Genomic DNA, 15,685 nt, shown 5'->3' with positions numbered 1-15,685 from the left:
GATCCACCTGCCTCTGCCTCCCAAGTGCTGGGATTAAAGGCGTGCGCCACCACCGCCCGGCTAATTAACGTTTTTTATATGTGCTCGTGTATAGTATAATACTTCGGTTTATCTTTATAAACCTGTAGTGATCAGATCAGGGAACATAGGTAACTAAGTTGAAGAGAATGACTAGAAATTAAATAGTACGTTTTCAGTTTGAAATCAAAAGAGAATGTTCATAGTTTGAATTGTAATGAATAGTATTTGGTTGTAAAGTTGTTTATAAATAAAGTAACCAAATACCACAGAAAGAATGCAGATTTATTCAGCAGACATGTTCAGTGTTTAATGGGTTAAGGTTTGAAAAACCACCTTGTCCTCTTTAACAAGGTTCAAATGATTAGGTTGTTTGGGTTCATTTCCTCCTTTTATAGATAGTACATGCTGCCTACACAGGAGGTATGGCGAAACTCCAAAGTACATGGACTTTCAGAATTACTAATTATCATGCAGGACCAAATGTGTAGCTTTTTCTCGGTGATATGTTTTTCCTCCATAACCTTGCTTCCTTTTAATTAAATATAAAGCAGAAAAAAAAATGAGTCTTCTGATGTGGATAATATTCTTGTAAAGATTTGTTACTTATACGGGGTTTAATAAAATGCTGATTGACCAGTAGCCAGGCAGGAAGTATAGGCGGGGCTGCCAGACTAGGAGAATTCTGGGAAGAAGAAAGGCAGAGGAAACTCAGTCGCCAGTCAGACGCCGAGGAAGCAAGATCAGAAGGCCTTACTGAGAAAAGGTACCAAGCCACGTGGCTAAACATAGATAAGAATTATGGGTTAATTTAAGTTGTCAGAACTAGTTAGTATTAAGACTGAGCAATAGGCCAAACAGTTTACAATTAATATAAGCCTCTGTATTTATTTGGGACTAAACAGCTGCAGGACCAGGCAGGACAAAAACTTCCTTCTACAGTCTTCATTGGGAAAATCTGACAATGGAAGGAAAAAGAACAATGCTTCTGGAATTTTGCCAGCCTGACTGATTGAAATTAAACCCATAAGTCATGGGGAACTGCTAGTCATGGGCAGTATGCAGAAGTTTGTGGATTGCAATCCCTTTAGACTATAAGCAATTCCTTGATTTCATTATTTTACTTGTTTCAATTCAGGGTCTCACTGTGTGACCCTAACTAGCCTTGAAACTCATTGTGTTAACCAGGTTGTCCTCAAACTTGTGATTTGCCTGCTTTTGCCTCCAAAGTGCTGGGCTTAAAAATGTACCCTACTGTGTATGCCCATTTGGATAGTATCTTGATAACACTAGAAAACCTTTACTAATCTTTCTTTTGTGTGGCTCTAAAGGCTGGAGAACCAGGTCCCTGATGGTGTTGGTGTATATAATGTGAAAGACAGCTTGTTTTAAGTAAAGACATTTACTTAAATGTCAGTAGTTCAGTGAGTCAGCTTAATAAAAAATACGCTACTTACATAACCCATAGTTCCATGTTAACATTTTTCTTACTTGCCAAAATACACCTTTAATTTTAGTAAAAAGAACCCTGAAATTGCATTGAAGAGCGATTCCATGCATTTGACTTGAGTTTATGTCACTAAAATTCCTATTCGTGAGGACAGAGTAGGTCTTAATCACTTTGTGTTTGTAGGCCTGTCCAGAGAATTTGCCACATCTTTGTTGGGATTTTTATCAAACCATGCCCTCTTAAAAAGCTCACTGTAAGCCGGGCGTTGGTGGCGCACGCCTTTAATCCCAGCACTCGGGAGGCAGAGGCAGGCGGATCTCTGTGAGTTCGAGGCCAGGCTGGACTGAAAGCCTCCAAAACAGAGAAACTCGAAAAAACCAAAAAAAAAAAAAAAAAAAAAAAAAAGCTCACTGTAATTAAAGATACTCCTTGGACTAGACTTGGTGGTGTACACTGTAATTCTAGCACTTAAGAGGTTGAGGCAGCAGGTGCTGAGCTCAAGGCTGACCTCAGCTAGATAGTGAGACCCTATCACAAAATAGTCTTACAATCCTGTTGCAAACTGGAGGGACATCTTTCAGTTAATACTTATGTGACTCAGCCAGAGTTACTGAATGTATAGGATATTAAGACTGGGCAACATCCAAAGATTACAGTTACTGAAGTCATTTGACATGGCTGTGGGAATCCCTAGAAGGGATAGATGAGGAGGAAAACTAAGTGTATTAACAAGTTCATTGCTACAGGGAGGCAAAATGAAATGTGGACAGCAGTGGTAACCTGATGACAGTAAGTTCAAATGAGAGCATCAGACTAGAAAGTTTGAGGGAGAAAGAAAGTGATATGTAAAGATGGCCTGTTTTTATATTTATAGAACTTTAAGGAGGTTTAAATGTCATAACATACTCAAATATGATTGTGTAAGTATTTAAAAAAGCCTTAGTCATTTTTGGATCATAAACTGATTATTAACCTGGTAATAGTGTAAATGTTTTCCTTCCATAATTATGTTGCAATTGTTGCTTTGACTAGAGCCTCACTGCTTCATTCTAAAAGACCGTTTTCATTCCCCATTGTAGGTTTTATATCACCACCAAAGGTTGATTCTCCTGCTGTTCAGCCCACTACTACAAGCCCAGTGGTTTATACAAGACCAGCAATAAGTACTTTTTCTTCTAGTGGAATTGAATTTGGAGAAAGTTTAAAAGCTGGATCATCATGGCAGTGTGAAACATGTCTACTTCAGAACAAAGCCACAGATAATAAGTGCATAGCCTGTCAAGCAGCAAAACTATCACCAAAAGAAACTGCTAAACAGGCTGGAATTGGGACACCAAGCAAAAGTGACAAACCTGTTTCTACATCAGGGACAGGCTTTGGAGATAAATTTAAACCAGCAGTAGGAACTTGGGATTGTGATACCTGTTTAGTGCAAAATAAGCCTGAAGCAGTAAAATGTGTAGCTTGTGAAACACCTAAGCCTGGCACTGGCGTGAAGCGAGTCCTTACATTGGTGGTGGCTTCAGAAAGTCCTGTGACTGCTTCTTCTTCTAGCTGCACTATGACCACTGGCACACTAGGATTTGGAGATAAATTCAAAAGACCTGTGGGATCATGGGAGTGTCCAGTATGCTGTGTTTGTAATAAGGCAGAAGACAATAAATGTGTCTCCTGTATGTCTGAGAAACCAGGTATGTTTTATGTTCGTTGCTTAGAATATTTAACAGTGAAACATTTAATAGCAGTCGTAGTGTTTTAAACAGTTCCAGATGAACATTTCTTCTTTTATCTTGGTTTTTTAGAAACCACCTTGTGGTTTACAGTAAATTACCTACCTGTTCACTTAGAATAGGTTGTGAACTGGTTCATTTTATACTGTACCTGCTTTTTCTGTTTAGTGTTTTTAGAAATACTCCTTTTTGTGATAATTGACATGGTTGACAAATGAAGATACTTAAAGCTCTCAGAATGGGGCAGTCTTTCTCAGACCTTCATGGTTTTTCTTTGTAGAAATGAGGCTGGTGAGTGGTCATTTACAGTTGGGTCATGCTTCATGCTAGTGTCTGCTTCTCAATGTTATTGGTTCCATCTGGAGCCATTTGCTGTCTACCAGATTGTGTAGTGACTGTAATTTAATGAATTTTTGGTGAAGAACTTTTAACTTGATTAGAGAAATGGAGTTTGGTTTGAGGCCCCCTTTCCTGGGTTCAAAGAAGAATTGCTGCAGATTCATTTTTAAATGTTTTGGAAGTGTGTAGGGATAGGGATAGCAATTAACATGTTTGTCTTAGGAGTTAAAAGTCCTAATTTTTTCACATTAGCTGTGGATATAAAGATGACTTCTCTAATGCGAGACTCTGTACTAGCCAGATTCTTTGCCTGGTCTCTTGAATAAGGTCCCCCTATTTCTCATTTCTTTTGGTGTCAAAAGTGAACTGTCAGAATTTTTTTCTTTTCCTTTCTTTTCTTTTTGTTTTTCAAGACAGAGTTTCTCTGTATTGCTTTGGAGGTTGTCCTGTAACTCGATCTGTAGACCAGGCTGGCCTTGAGCTTACATAGATCTGCCTGCTTCTGCCTTGAGTGCTGGGATTAAAGGCGTGCACCACCAACGCCCGGCTGTCAGAATTCTTAACTACAAAATATTTGACTCTTCCCAAAAAGGCATGCAGGAAACCAGAGCTCTGGGTTGACAGATGGGTAGTGAAACTTTGAATCAGGAAGTAGCGCATGCAGGAACAATGGACTATGAATTGGTTTGAAAACAGCACCAGCTTTACTCTGGGTACAATGCCCTGTCAGCAGCAAGATGATGTGGTCATTTTATTTCATTCTTGCTAGTTTTCAGATAGGATCTAACTGTGTAAGCCTTGCTGGTCTGGGACTTGGTACACACATATATAACCCAAATTGGCCTGGACCTAAAAGTCACCTGCCTCTGCCTCCAGCTTTCATTATATTTTTTAGGGGGGAAAAATTCTTATGTATATGTGCATCTGTCTCTGTTTATGAGCACATGTGTTGCTAGCTTGCAGAAGCCAGAGGAGGTATTGGGTTCCCTGGAACTGAAGTTAGAGGTTGTATCTGGGAACTGTATATCCTCGACAAGAGCAGCAAGTGCTCTTAACTTCTGAGCCATGTCTATAGGCCCACATTTTTATTTTTTAAAGCCATTTTATTTTTTTCATGAATGTTTTGCCTATATATATGTATGCAATACCACATGTGTGCTTGGTGCCCTTGGAGGTCAGACGAGGGTATTAGATCCCCTAGAACTAGCATTAGAGATGGTTGTGAACAGTGTACTTCAAGGTAGCAGAATTTGGAGGAAGATCTTAGGATCTTTGTGTGAATAATATAAGTGACAGATAATGGTGGTAATCAGAACAATGGTTAAAGGCAGATTTTAAATTATAAATTGTTGAAATTGATTGGTGTTCAGAAATATATGTGAGGCCTTTGAGTACATCATAGGAACTACAGCTTGTTAGGACTGGGATACATATTTAGGGGGACATAGGAAATAGTTTGATATTTGACTCATGGGAGTGGATGTGAGTTGAATGAATTGAGGATTAGAGTTCTAAACCAAACTCTGCAAACTTAAGGGTCTGGAAGGAATCAAACATTGATCTTGAGTTAACCAGACAGGGAAAACAGTTGAGGCAGAATAATCTCTAAAGAAGATGGCTAAAATAAGCCCAAGTGTTTTAGTAAGGGTACTGTTCATTTAGAAGATGATCAGGCTGGGAAGAATACTGTTAAAATAGTTTCTTCTGGATGTGACACTTATCAACCCTCAGTGACATGGCTGCTTGCAGAAGACCTGCAGACATGCATACCAGTCATCATTCCAGCACAAGTGAGAGAAGGGCTTACAAGGTCCCACCCTTATTTGCTAATGACTGCTGAGGGAGGGAGACTGCTTCAGGTGTGAACCCCCTGATAGGATGCTCATGTACAAGTGGTTAGTCTACAATCATGAACATATGGGTGATACTCAGTATGTTTTTCACACATCTATATAACCATATAGAAGAGGACATGCATTTTTAGAGGTGGTGGGGGTCATGGGAGAACTTGTGTGGATGAGAGGTGGATGTGATGAAGATACATTGTACTCATGAAATTCTTGACAAGACTCAAGAATAGCAGAAGGATAAGACTGCTTGTAATGAAATACGTGAGACTGGGGCCTGCTAGATAAGCTTATATAAAGAGCAAGGATGTGTGGCTGGCAGCTAGAGATAAGGAAATGGTTACACTGGTGCTCAAATTCACAAGCGAAGGTGATACCTTGTTAGGTGGGTAGTAGATCGGTGATGGGCGCCAGACAGCAATTTGGTGGCAGAAGAGAAGAGAACATATTTTAAATGCAGAGACTGTTCCCATAACTATGAGGAGAATGAACAGGTGGAGGTTATTTACAGATTTGGGGACCCAAAACCAGAAACACATACTTTGAAGTTGATAATGTAGATGGCCATGTATTTTGTGTATCGCCTTAAATTTACATCTTCTATTTTAGAAGGCTCTAATAGTTGAAGGGATTTGGACATTGTTATAAGGATGTGTTGTGTGGCCCTGGCTGGCCTGAAACTTGTTCCATAGGCCACACCAGCCTTGAACTCTTAGAAATATGCCTACTATCTCTGTCTCTTGGATTAAAGGCCATGTTCCAGCAACCCAGTAAAAATTTAGTCTTATAACCCCATTCATTTTCTTTATGAATGTGGTTACTGGGAACCAGACTCAATTTCTTGTTTTTGTAAGATATGCATTTGACCGAGCATGTATGTCTGGTTCGATTGTGTATGTGTATATGATGTGTGTGTCTATGGTGGCCTGATGTTAACAGGACTCTTTGCCCTATTTTATTTTTTGACACTGGGTCTCAGTAAAATCCAGAGCTTACTAATGTGTTTAGTTTGCTTACTGGCTGGCTTGTTCTGAGTAGCACTTGTTTCTACCTTCCAAGCTAGACTTATAGGTGGAGTATGCTCACCCAGTGTTTGTGTGAGTCCTCAGGGATCAGACTGTCCTTTTGTTTGTTTGCAAGCATTTGAACCACTAAACCATCACCTGAGCTCCAAATTTTAAACGAACTGGGACTAGTTCAAACTTGGACTTAGAGTAAGCTCACTGCTGAGCAAAGTGAAAGCAAGATTCTCATTTGCAATGCTAAACGAAATCTGTCCTATTTATTTATAAACAGTTAAAGGCTTCCTTTCTAGTTGTGTTTGTGGGGGGGCACCGGGGTTAACAGGAAGAGTGTCATTAACATGGTACTGTACAAGTGAATTTATTTCCAGGACTACACAAAGATGGTACAATAATGAAAAATAAAATGTTCATCAGTTTCCCCATTACTTTTAGGTTCAGTATCTGCCTCAAGCAGCAACCCTGTCTCTGCGTCTCTGTCTTCTGGAGGCTGTCTAGGATTGGATAAGTTCAAAAAACCTGAGGGAAGCTGGGACTGTGAGGTGTGCCTAGTGCAGAATAAACCAGAGTCTACCAAGTGCATAGCGTGTGAAAGTGCAAAGCCAGGCACAAAGTCGGAGTTTAAAGGTAAGGTGTTGGTGAAGAAGCCCTCTAATGCCTAGTTTAAAGTGAAGTGTGTGTGTGGGGGGGGGGCAGATTTGTTTGTTTAAGACAGGATTTCTCCGGGTAACAATCCTGGCTGTAGACCAGGCTGGTTTTGAACTCACTGAGATCTGCCTGCCTTTGCCTCCCAAGTGCTGGGACTAAAGGCATATGCCACCACCTCCCAGGCCAATTTCTTTTTGTAAGGTACCTACCTGTTCTCTCAGTAATTATGTTGTTTTGTTTTGTTTTTTATTTGTGCGTGACACTAAAATCAAATTAGTTGCATCTCAGCATCAGATGCCATCTGTGTATCTGGGTGAGGACATTTTGTCTCTCTGCAAAGGTAATAGCCACGGCTAGTGTATTGCTCTACCTTCCAAAAGTGCTTTATATCTGTCCTAAGCAAACGCACCACCATTCTAGATACTCTTCATTTTGTTTTCCAAGACAGTTTCTCTGTGTAGCTTTGGAGCCTGTCCAGTAAACTAGGCTGACCTCTAACTCACAGAGGTCCGCCTGCCTCTGCCTCCCGAGTGCTGGGATTAAAGGCGTACGCCACCAACGCCTGCCTCTTTCTTGTTGTCAGAAATGTATTATTACCTACCTTTTCTATTTGCTTTGGTTTTATCCTGGGTTATTTTTGTTATGTATTTGCTGTTTGTCCTTCATTGATAGCTGCATGGACTTCATCGCATTTTGTGTGTCTGAATTTATCATAAGACAAATCCCAGCTCTAAAATTGCTGTGGCTCAGAGGATATATGATTTAGATTTTTTTTTTGTAATCATTGATAGAATTATTTGGATGCTGTTGTTAGCCCTAGCTACAGGATAGGGAAGTGCCTACTTCTCCCAAGTATCCTCACCAGCATGTTCTGTCACCTTTCTTGTGGGAGGAAGTGGCATATAGGCCTTTTCAGAGTTGTTCTAAGGCGTGGCTTTTAGGGGTTGTATTTGTTAGGATAAGCACATTAATTTGGTGTCTTCCTGTGTGTTCTCTATCTTTGAAGGCTTTGGGACTTCTTCACCTTTAAATCCAGCACCCTCAACCTTCAAATTTGGTATTCCATCATCCTCTTCTGGAGTTTCTCAGACTTTTACAAGCACTGGAAATTTTAAATTTGGAGATCAGGGAGGATTCAAGTTAGGTGCTTCCTCTGACTCTGGATCTACAAACTCCATGAATACAAACTTTAAATTTTCTAAACCAACTGCAGATTTTAAATTCGGAGTGTCTTCTGATTCCAAACTTGAAGAAACTAAAAATGACAGCAAGAATGATAATTTTAAGTTTGGACTTTCTTCTGGCTTAAGTAACCCAGCTTCTTCAGCTCCATTTCAGTTTGGGGTGTCTACTCTTGGGCAGCAAGAAAAGAAAGAGGAGCTCCCTAAATCTTCATCTGCAGGCTTTAGCTTTGGTGCAGGTGTTAGCAACCCCACCACTGCTGCTACTGATACCACAGTGACCTTGGAGAACAAGGGTGGCTTCAACTTTGGAACTGTAGAAACTAATAAGAGTGTCTCAGTGACTCCTTTCACATACAAGACAACAGAAGCAAAGAAAGATGATTCTTCTGCCACCAAGGGTGGCTTCACATTTGGTAAAGTCGAGTCTGCCTCTTTGCCATCTGCTTCAATGTTTGTTTTGGGAAGGACAGAGGAGAAACAGCAAGAACCTGTTACTTCTACTTCTCTGGTGTTTGGAAAGAAAGCCGACAATGAGGAGTCAAAGTGTCAATCAGTATTTTCCTTTGGAAATTCGGAACAAACCAAAGATGAGAGTTCTTCCAAGGCGACATTCAGTTTCAGTGTGGCAAAACCATCTGTTAAAGAGTCTGATCAGTTAGCCAAGGCCACTTTTTCGTTTGGGAATCAAATTAATACTACAACTGGTAAGTACCTAAAGGCTTCATCCATCCATCCATCCATCCATCCATCCATCCATCCATCCATCCATCCATCCATCCATCATCTATCTATCGTTTGTAAATTGTATTTGATACCTTGACAAATACTGGAAGTAAAAAAATGACTGCCAGCAAATAATGGAGAATATTGGTTTTAGAAGTCTTGAGGAGGACTGGAAAAATGGCTCAGAGGTTTAAGAGCACTGTCTGCTCTTCCAGAGGTTCTGAGTTCTACTCCCAGCAACCACATGGTGGTTCACAACCATCTCTAGTGAGATCTGGTGCCCTCTTCTGGACTGCAGGCATACATGCAGACACAATACTGTATACAAAATAGAAAATAAATGAATCTTTAAAATTAAAAGTCGTCTTCTTGAGGAAAGGCTTTTCTGTTTTAATTGAACCAAATACCCATGGTTCAAATAGGATGCCTACAGATCTAATTTTTGAGAAATATAGCTGAAATAGAAAGCACAGAATGGGGCACATATATGTCTCTCTGATTGGACATTTCATAATTGATTCATGTTGTCAGAAAAATTTTATGTTAAATTTCAGTTACAAATAATTAATGGAAATCAGGTAATTTGGGGGACTAAAAGGGGTCACAAAAGCCCATTAAAAAGCTAAAGAAGGGGGAAGGAAAGCTAGAGAAGGTTGTTGAAGTAAAGCCTTTTGCTTGGTGGAGTAGTAGGAAGAGAACATCATCTAGCTTGTCCCATTACTGTAATGGGGTTTCTCAGAGCGGTGTTAAGGTTGGACAGCTGCATCTGTAAGTAACTTGGAAATTGAATGGTATAGGGAAACATTAGGAAATTGACATGGATGGCTCCTGTATGTAAAATAAGACAATGAGGCTGGAGAGAAGGGCTCAGCAACCATGCATGCTGTCCTTTAAAGAGGATACAAATTTGGTTCCCAGTGTGCATTTCAGGTGGCTTAAAACTGCCAATAGCTCCAGCTCTACACAACACACTGAGTTAAAAGTTAAGATGAATAGACATTGACCTTAGAAATGGAAGCTGGCCATTAATTCAGTGGTAGAAGGAACACTCTTCAAGGCTTGTACAAAGCCCTGGGTTTTATCCCCAGCACTAAACAGTCCTCTACAAATGGAATAACCTTGAACCATTTTGTAACTAGCCAAAATTGATCAGACATAAAAGCAAAATGTAGCTATTTTCAGGCATGAAAAGATTGTAAATTGGACACTTTATTGTTAACACCTTTGAAAAGTAATTTGGAAACAGTAATCAACCCTAAAATGGGAAATTCACATAACCATGAGTAGTTTTTTCATACTTGGTATTTACTTGGAAATTTAAAAATAACCTATAAGGAAAGTCAGGATTAAAATTATTTATCATTTGAAATGGGAAAAACATGAGATGCTCTAATCATATTTGATTATGAACTCTTACTTTCACCTGTAACACTTGCCCATCCCATCTCTTGTGCACTGTTGGAGCTGAGATACTGGGAAGGTAGAAAGGAAAGCTGTCAGGTTGTTGACTTATGATTACCATGTAAATATCAGAACTCCAAGTTGGCAGTCAGTAGTTGTACATCATATACATGACTTGTATTTTCTAAATTGCTCCAATTTACAGTGGTGGTAATGCTGAGTAAGCACAAGAGCATAGAAGGTGAACTCTTTTGTGGGGAAAGAATTTAGGGTGCCACAATGTGACATTGTGTACTACTTAGTAAGGGTTAGCAAATGCTGAAGTGCTGTGAGCAGGTTTATTCGTGTGGATAAAGTTAGGGTGCTACTACAATAATATGACCAACTGTACAGTCAAAACACATAAAAGTGCACCTAGTTTCTACTATATAAATTTCTCTCCAGCGGGGGGCCCCCCATGTATATACCATGCATGCCTTCGAGGTTATCAGATCCCAGTAGAGATGGTTGTGAGCCTCCATGTGGTTCCTGGGAATTGAACTCAGGACCTCTGGAAAGAGCAGCCAGTGTTCTTAACTGCTGAGCCATCTCTCCAGCCCAACTGAATTTGGTTTCTAAATACAGTGTCAAGTTAGATTTGGATATGAGGCATTGTGTATTTCACATTAAATTTATATGCATAGACTTGTTATTTGAAAGTTGAAGGTCTTTGTATAAAGAGAAAATCCATAAACCATAAAAGGTACACACTTTGACATTTCAGAGTGTTAGTAGATGTTTATTTGATGAATCAGACTGTATAAGAATAATCTTAGTTTGTAGAAAAAAATTGTTAGGCAATTTGTTAATGTTTGTTTGTTTCTCAATTATTGTTTTGCAGATCAAGGTGTAGCAAAGCCAGTTTTTAGCTTCTTGAACAGCAGTTCCTCTAGTTCAAGTGCACCAGCAGCCACTTCATCCAGTGGTGGCATATTTGGTAGTTCCACCTCTTCTTCCAACCCTCCTGTGGCAGCCTTTGTGTTTGGACAGGCCAACAATCCTGTCAGCAGCTCTGCCTTCGGTAACTCCGCAGAGTCCAGTACATCTCAGTCTTCGTTATTTCCTCAAGATAGCAAGCCAGCCACCACATCCAGCACTGGCTCAGCTGCTCCTCCATTTGTGTTTGGATCAGGAGCCAGCAGTAACAGCACTGCATCATCTGGGTTCAGTTTTGGAGCTACCACATCAAGCTCTGCAGGTACCTTAATGATAGGAGGGGGAGAGTGGATTTTGTAGTTGAAGTGGATTCTCTGTAAGTATGCCAGCTGTAACACATTCTTGCAGGCTGTAATCCTGCTCAGGTGCCTTGAGTGCCTCAAAGTCACCTACATCTAGGATGTTGTAAGTTTTCACCTGTGGAGAAATAGCAGTTTATGTTCAGGTTGTATGTATGTATGTATGTATGTATGTATGTATGTATGTATGTATGTATGTATAGTTTTCATCTGTGGAGAAATAGCAGTTTATGTTCAGGTATGTATGTATGTATGTATGTATGTATGTATGTATGTATGTATGTAAGTAAGTAAATGTAACTCTTAAGAACAATCTTTTTCAAGCTGGGCATGATAGTATATGCCTTTAATCCCAGCACTCAGGAGGCAGAGGCAGGTGATCTCTGTTACTTTAAGGCCAGCCTGGGCTACAGAATGGGTTCCAGGACAGCCAAAGCTACACAGAAAAACCTTGTCTCAAAAAAAAAAAATCTAATTTTAGGAGGTGTATATAATTTTTCTAAGTTGCCTTTTGAAATGTCAAATTCTTTAGCAACCAGATAGTGATAGTGGTTGTATTGAATATGAGTTCTCACATATTGACCCATAGGAAGCCTTATGAGCTACATCATTTTAGGAAGAAATCGTTGAGCCTAAGCTGCTGAGTTCAGACTACCCTGTCTTAAGTACACTCTTCCTCCTAGTAGAATTTGTTGGTTGCAAAGGTGGAGAGTTTTGTTATTTGACGTTTTTGTTAAATAGTGTGATCTTTCTAATAGCTTGTGATCAAGGTAAGAGTCTGAAAAGTGGCCTGAAATTGGCTTGTGAGTTTACACAGCTTCTCAGGGGTAATCTCACTGTAAACCTGGATGTTGTTAATTTAAGTGTTTCTTGGCCTCCAGGATCCTCCTTTGTATTTGGCACTGGACATTCGGCACCATCTGCCAGTCCAGCATTTGGTACTAACCAGACCCCAACATTTGGACAAAGTCAAGGTGCCAGCCAGTCCAACCCTCCAAGTTTCGGCTCTATATCGTCTTCAACATCGCTGTTTTCTGCTGGTTCCCAGCCTGCACCACCACCTACTTTTGGGGCAGTGTCAAGCAGCAGCCAACCTCCTGTGTTTGGGCAGCAGCCTAGTCAGTCTGCATTTGGCTCTGGGACAACTCCTAATTCCAGTAAGTTATGTAATGACACTTTGCATTATTTCTTCCCTGACTTTTATGGACTTCCACTCTGTTTCCCTGTATGCTTCTGTGGAGCAGGGTTTTGATTTCCTTTGGGAAGTTAGGCCTTACTTGTGCTGACTTGTCTCACAGCACTTGAATAAAACTGCTGTTCCCTCTGCATATCTCTCATCAAAAGATTGCACTCTATTTTAATCCTGCATTGTGCCGGGCGGTGGTGGTGCAAGCCTTTAATCCCAGCACTCGGGAGGCAGAGGCAGGCGGATCTCTGTGAGTTCGAGGCTGGGCTGGACCAACAGCCTCCAAAACAATACAGAGAAACCCTGTCTCGTAAAAAAAAAAAAACAAAAAAACAAAAAAATCCTGCATTTTTCTCAAAATTGCACCATTTGATCTTTCTAGTAGAATTATGATCTCATGAAAGAGTCCTACAGTGTGGAAGCGTGCATGTGTGTACAGACAACTGGAGACCACGTGTGATCAGAGGCCGTTTTGATCACAGACCATTGTTCTCTGTCCATTGGACTCTAGTTTAAGTTCACTGATACCTCTAGAAAATAGTTTGCCTGATACTTATCTGTACAAGTGGGCTCTTGGCTGTGTGCAGTCTTGCTTCTTTGACTCTTAAATTTTCTATGTTGTGCTGTTGCATATGGTTTTGTCACTGGTGCAGAGTGATTGGCAGCCTATTCATTTGCTGTTGTGTGTTGGTCAGTTTTTGCTGTTAGGAAATACTATTTTGCATGTTACAGAGTAGAGGATATTAACCTTTTGGGGGAGCACACGTGTTTCTCTTGATGCACTCTGAGTTGAAAGGTGTATCTCTTAAAAGGTATTTATTATAAATCCTGCTGTGGTATGCCAGTTTACATGCTGCCAGTGCTGGATGACAAGCCTCATATTTGGTTTCTATGTATTTTCCATTTTAGTGAATTCTTCTTAAGTATTTTGTCCTTTAGTTTTGTTTGGTTATTAGTTTGTAAGGTTTATCTAGTATTCTGGTGTTTGTACTTATATAAGTGCTCACGTGTGCTCTAAAATTTCTCCTCTTTTGTGGTAGCCCTGGCTGGCCTAGAACTGCCTCTGTAGACCCAGGCTGGCCTTGAATTCACAGAGATTCTTTCCCCTATGCATCCTGAGTGCTGGGACTAGAGGCGTGCATCACCACGCCTTGCTAAGATCTTAATTTTTCACATGTTTAATATGTTTAGGTGAACATGGATCTTAACATCGTGTCATTAATGGGATATTTCTGCTTAATTTGTATAGGTTCTGTTTTCCAATTTGGCAGCAGCACTACAAATTTCAACTTCACAAACAATAATCCATCAGGAGTGTTCACATTTGGTGCAAATCCAAGCACGCCAGCAGCCTCAGCCCAGCCCTCAGGTTCAGGGGGCTTTCAATTCAGCCAGTCTCCAGCGTCATTTACAGTGGGGTAAGAGATGATTATATTTCATCGAGATTTTACATTGGTAAAGTTTTGTGTGTGTTTCTAAAAGTAAATCAGACAGTAATATAGTTTGGGTAATAGTAAATATTATCCAATATCAGCTTATGATATTGTAATTATAGGGATTGTATTACAGTCTGAGACAAGAGCAGCGAGCTATATGCCAGGAAGAGCAGAATGCATTTGCTTTTAACAACAGCATTTTCCTTAACTCTCTTCCCCATTTTGTTGCTGGTCATGTTAAGCGGTTATGAGTCCTGTGATTGTCCTGAGCATCCTGTCACATTATAATGTTGTGTTTTTTACAGGTCAAATGGGAAAAATATGTTCTCTTCTTCCGGAACTTCAGTTTCTGGTCGCAAGATAAAGACTGCTGTTAGACGCAGGAAATAAAGGTCACAAAGGTGTTATACCCAACAGTTTTATCAACAGCTGGTGCCTGCTTTCAGATACTGGATTGTACTACATGCTGGGTTTATCTGAAGTCAGATCTGTCTAAGGACTTCTTTAATTTTGGAATTGTCCATTTTTCTTTATGGAAATACCATTCCCATATCCCATTCTCTTTTGAAAATAATAGCTAGACTGATAACTGATTCTTCAGCAGAAACATTTTATGATCCAGCACATAATTCACTGATTGGCATAGTCTGGCTGTACCCAGGAATAGAGCCTGCACGGTGAATGGCTTTGTATAGATCCTGTCTGCACCGCTATGTGCGTTGATAAAGCGTTAATGGAACGCATTGAAATTGTAATTATATCTTGGGAATTCTGTATAGATTAGAATCCTGTATAGATTAGAGGACTTTGAAATGAATGGTTTCTATGCGGAGTTTGTGGTGGTGTATGTGTGAAGTGAGTTGGATGTATTGTGCACAGAAAAATTCTGATAGAGAAAGCCTGATTAAAGAATGGTCCATACTAAGGACTTGTTAGATCTAGTTCATTCTCCATTTAATAAGTATATGCTATTTCTATATTTTCATTCTATTGACTGTCTTGCCTTTTTCATTATTTTATTATGAAACTTCTGTAAATACAATATTGTTTCTGTACTTTTGGCATAACATAAATCTGTGAACTTGAAATTTTAATTTTGTGTTAGACATATTTTTGTTGTTTGTTTAGTCTTGTCTCAGATTTTATTATGTAAATCCCATTATTCAAAGTTGCCTAAATCCATTTGGAAATCGTTAAAAAAATTGGGGATTCTTAAAGTTGAATTTATTGGCTTTTCTGATCCAGTTTTGTTTGGACCAAAAACCAGTATTGTACAAAGTATTAAGCATATATTTTTATATTTACTGAAATGGACTGTGGTGACTTTGGATAATAAGGAAAAGTTTAATATTAAAGCCATGTTTATTACAGTATAATTAACATGTTAAACCATGGGATAAATGCCATCAATAAAACTTTATGAAGCA

The 15,685-nt window shown here is 39.7% G+C and overlaps 1 protein-coding gene across 3 annotated transcripts in view; it reads left to right on the top strand.

Moving 5' to 3' along the window:
• The window catches only part of Nup153 (nucleoporin 153), a 47,438-nt gene extending 31,753 nt beyond the window's left edge, over positions 1–15,685 (top strand). For all 3 annotated transcript variants that reach the window (XM_040755921.1, XM_040755922.1, XM_040755920.1), the window contains 7 exons: positions 2,548–3,159; positions 6,842–7,033; positions 8,061–8,942; positions 11,243–11,599; positions 12,518–12,793; positions 14,072–14,240; positions 14,564–15,685. In XM_040755921.1, coding sequence (XP_040611855.1) covers positions 2,548–3,159; positions 6,842–7,033; positions 8,061–8,942; positions 11,243–11,599; positions 12,518–12,793; positions 14,072–14,240; positions 14,564–14,648 — 2,573 coding nt within the window. In that variant the 3' untranslated portion in view covers positions 14,649–15,685. The remainder of the gene's footprint in view (positions 1–2,547; positions 3,160–6,841; positions 7,034–8,060; positions 8,943–11,242; positions 11,600–12,517; positions 12,794–14,071; positions 14,241–14,563) is intronic.

The sequence above is a fragment of the Mesocricetus auratus genome, unplaced genomic scaffold (assembly GCF_017639785.1).
Source record: "Mesocricetus auratus isolate SY011 unplaced genomic scaffold, BCM_Maur_2.0 Super-Scaffold_100013, whole genome shotgun sequence".
NCBI lineage: Eukaryota > Metazoa > Chordata > Mammalia > Rodentia > Cricetidae > Mesocricetus > Mesocricetus auratus.
Note: the sequence above shows the minus strand (reverse complement) of the source record. Positions and strands in the feature narration are given on the sequence as shown.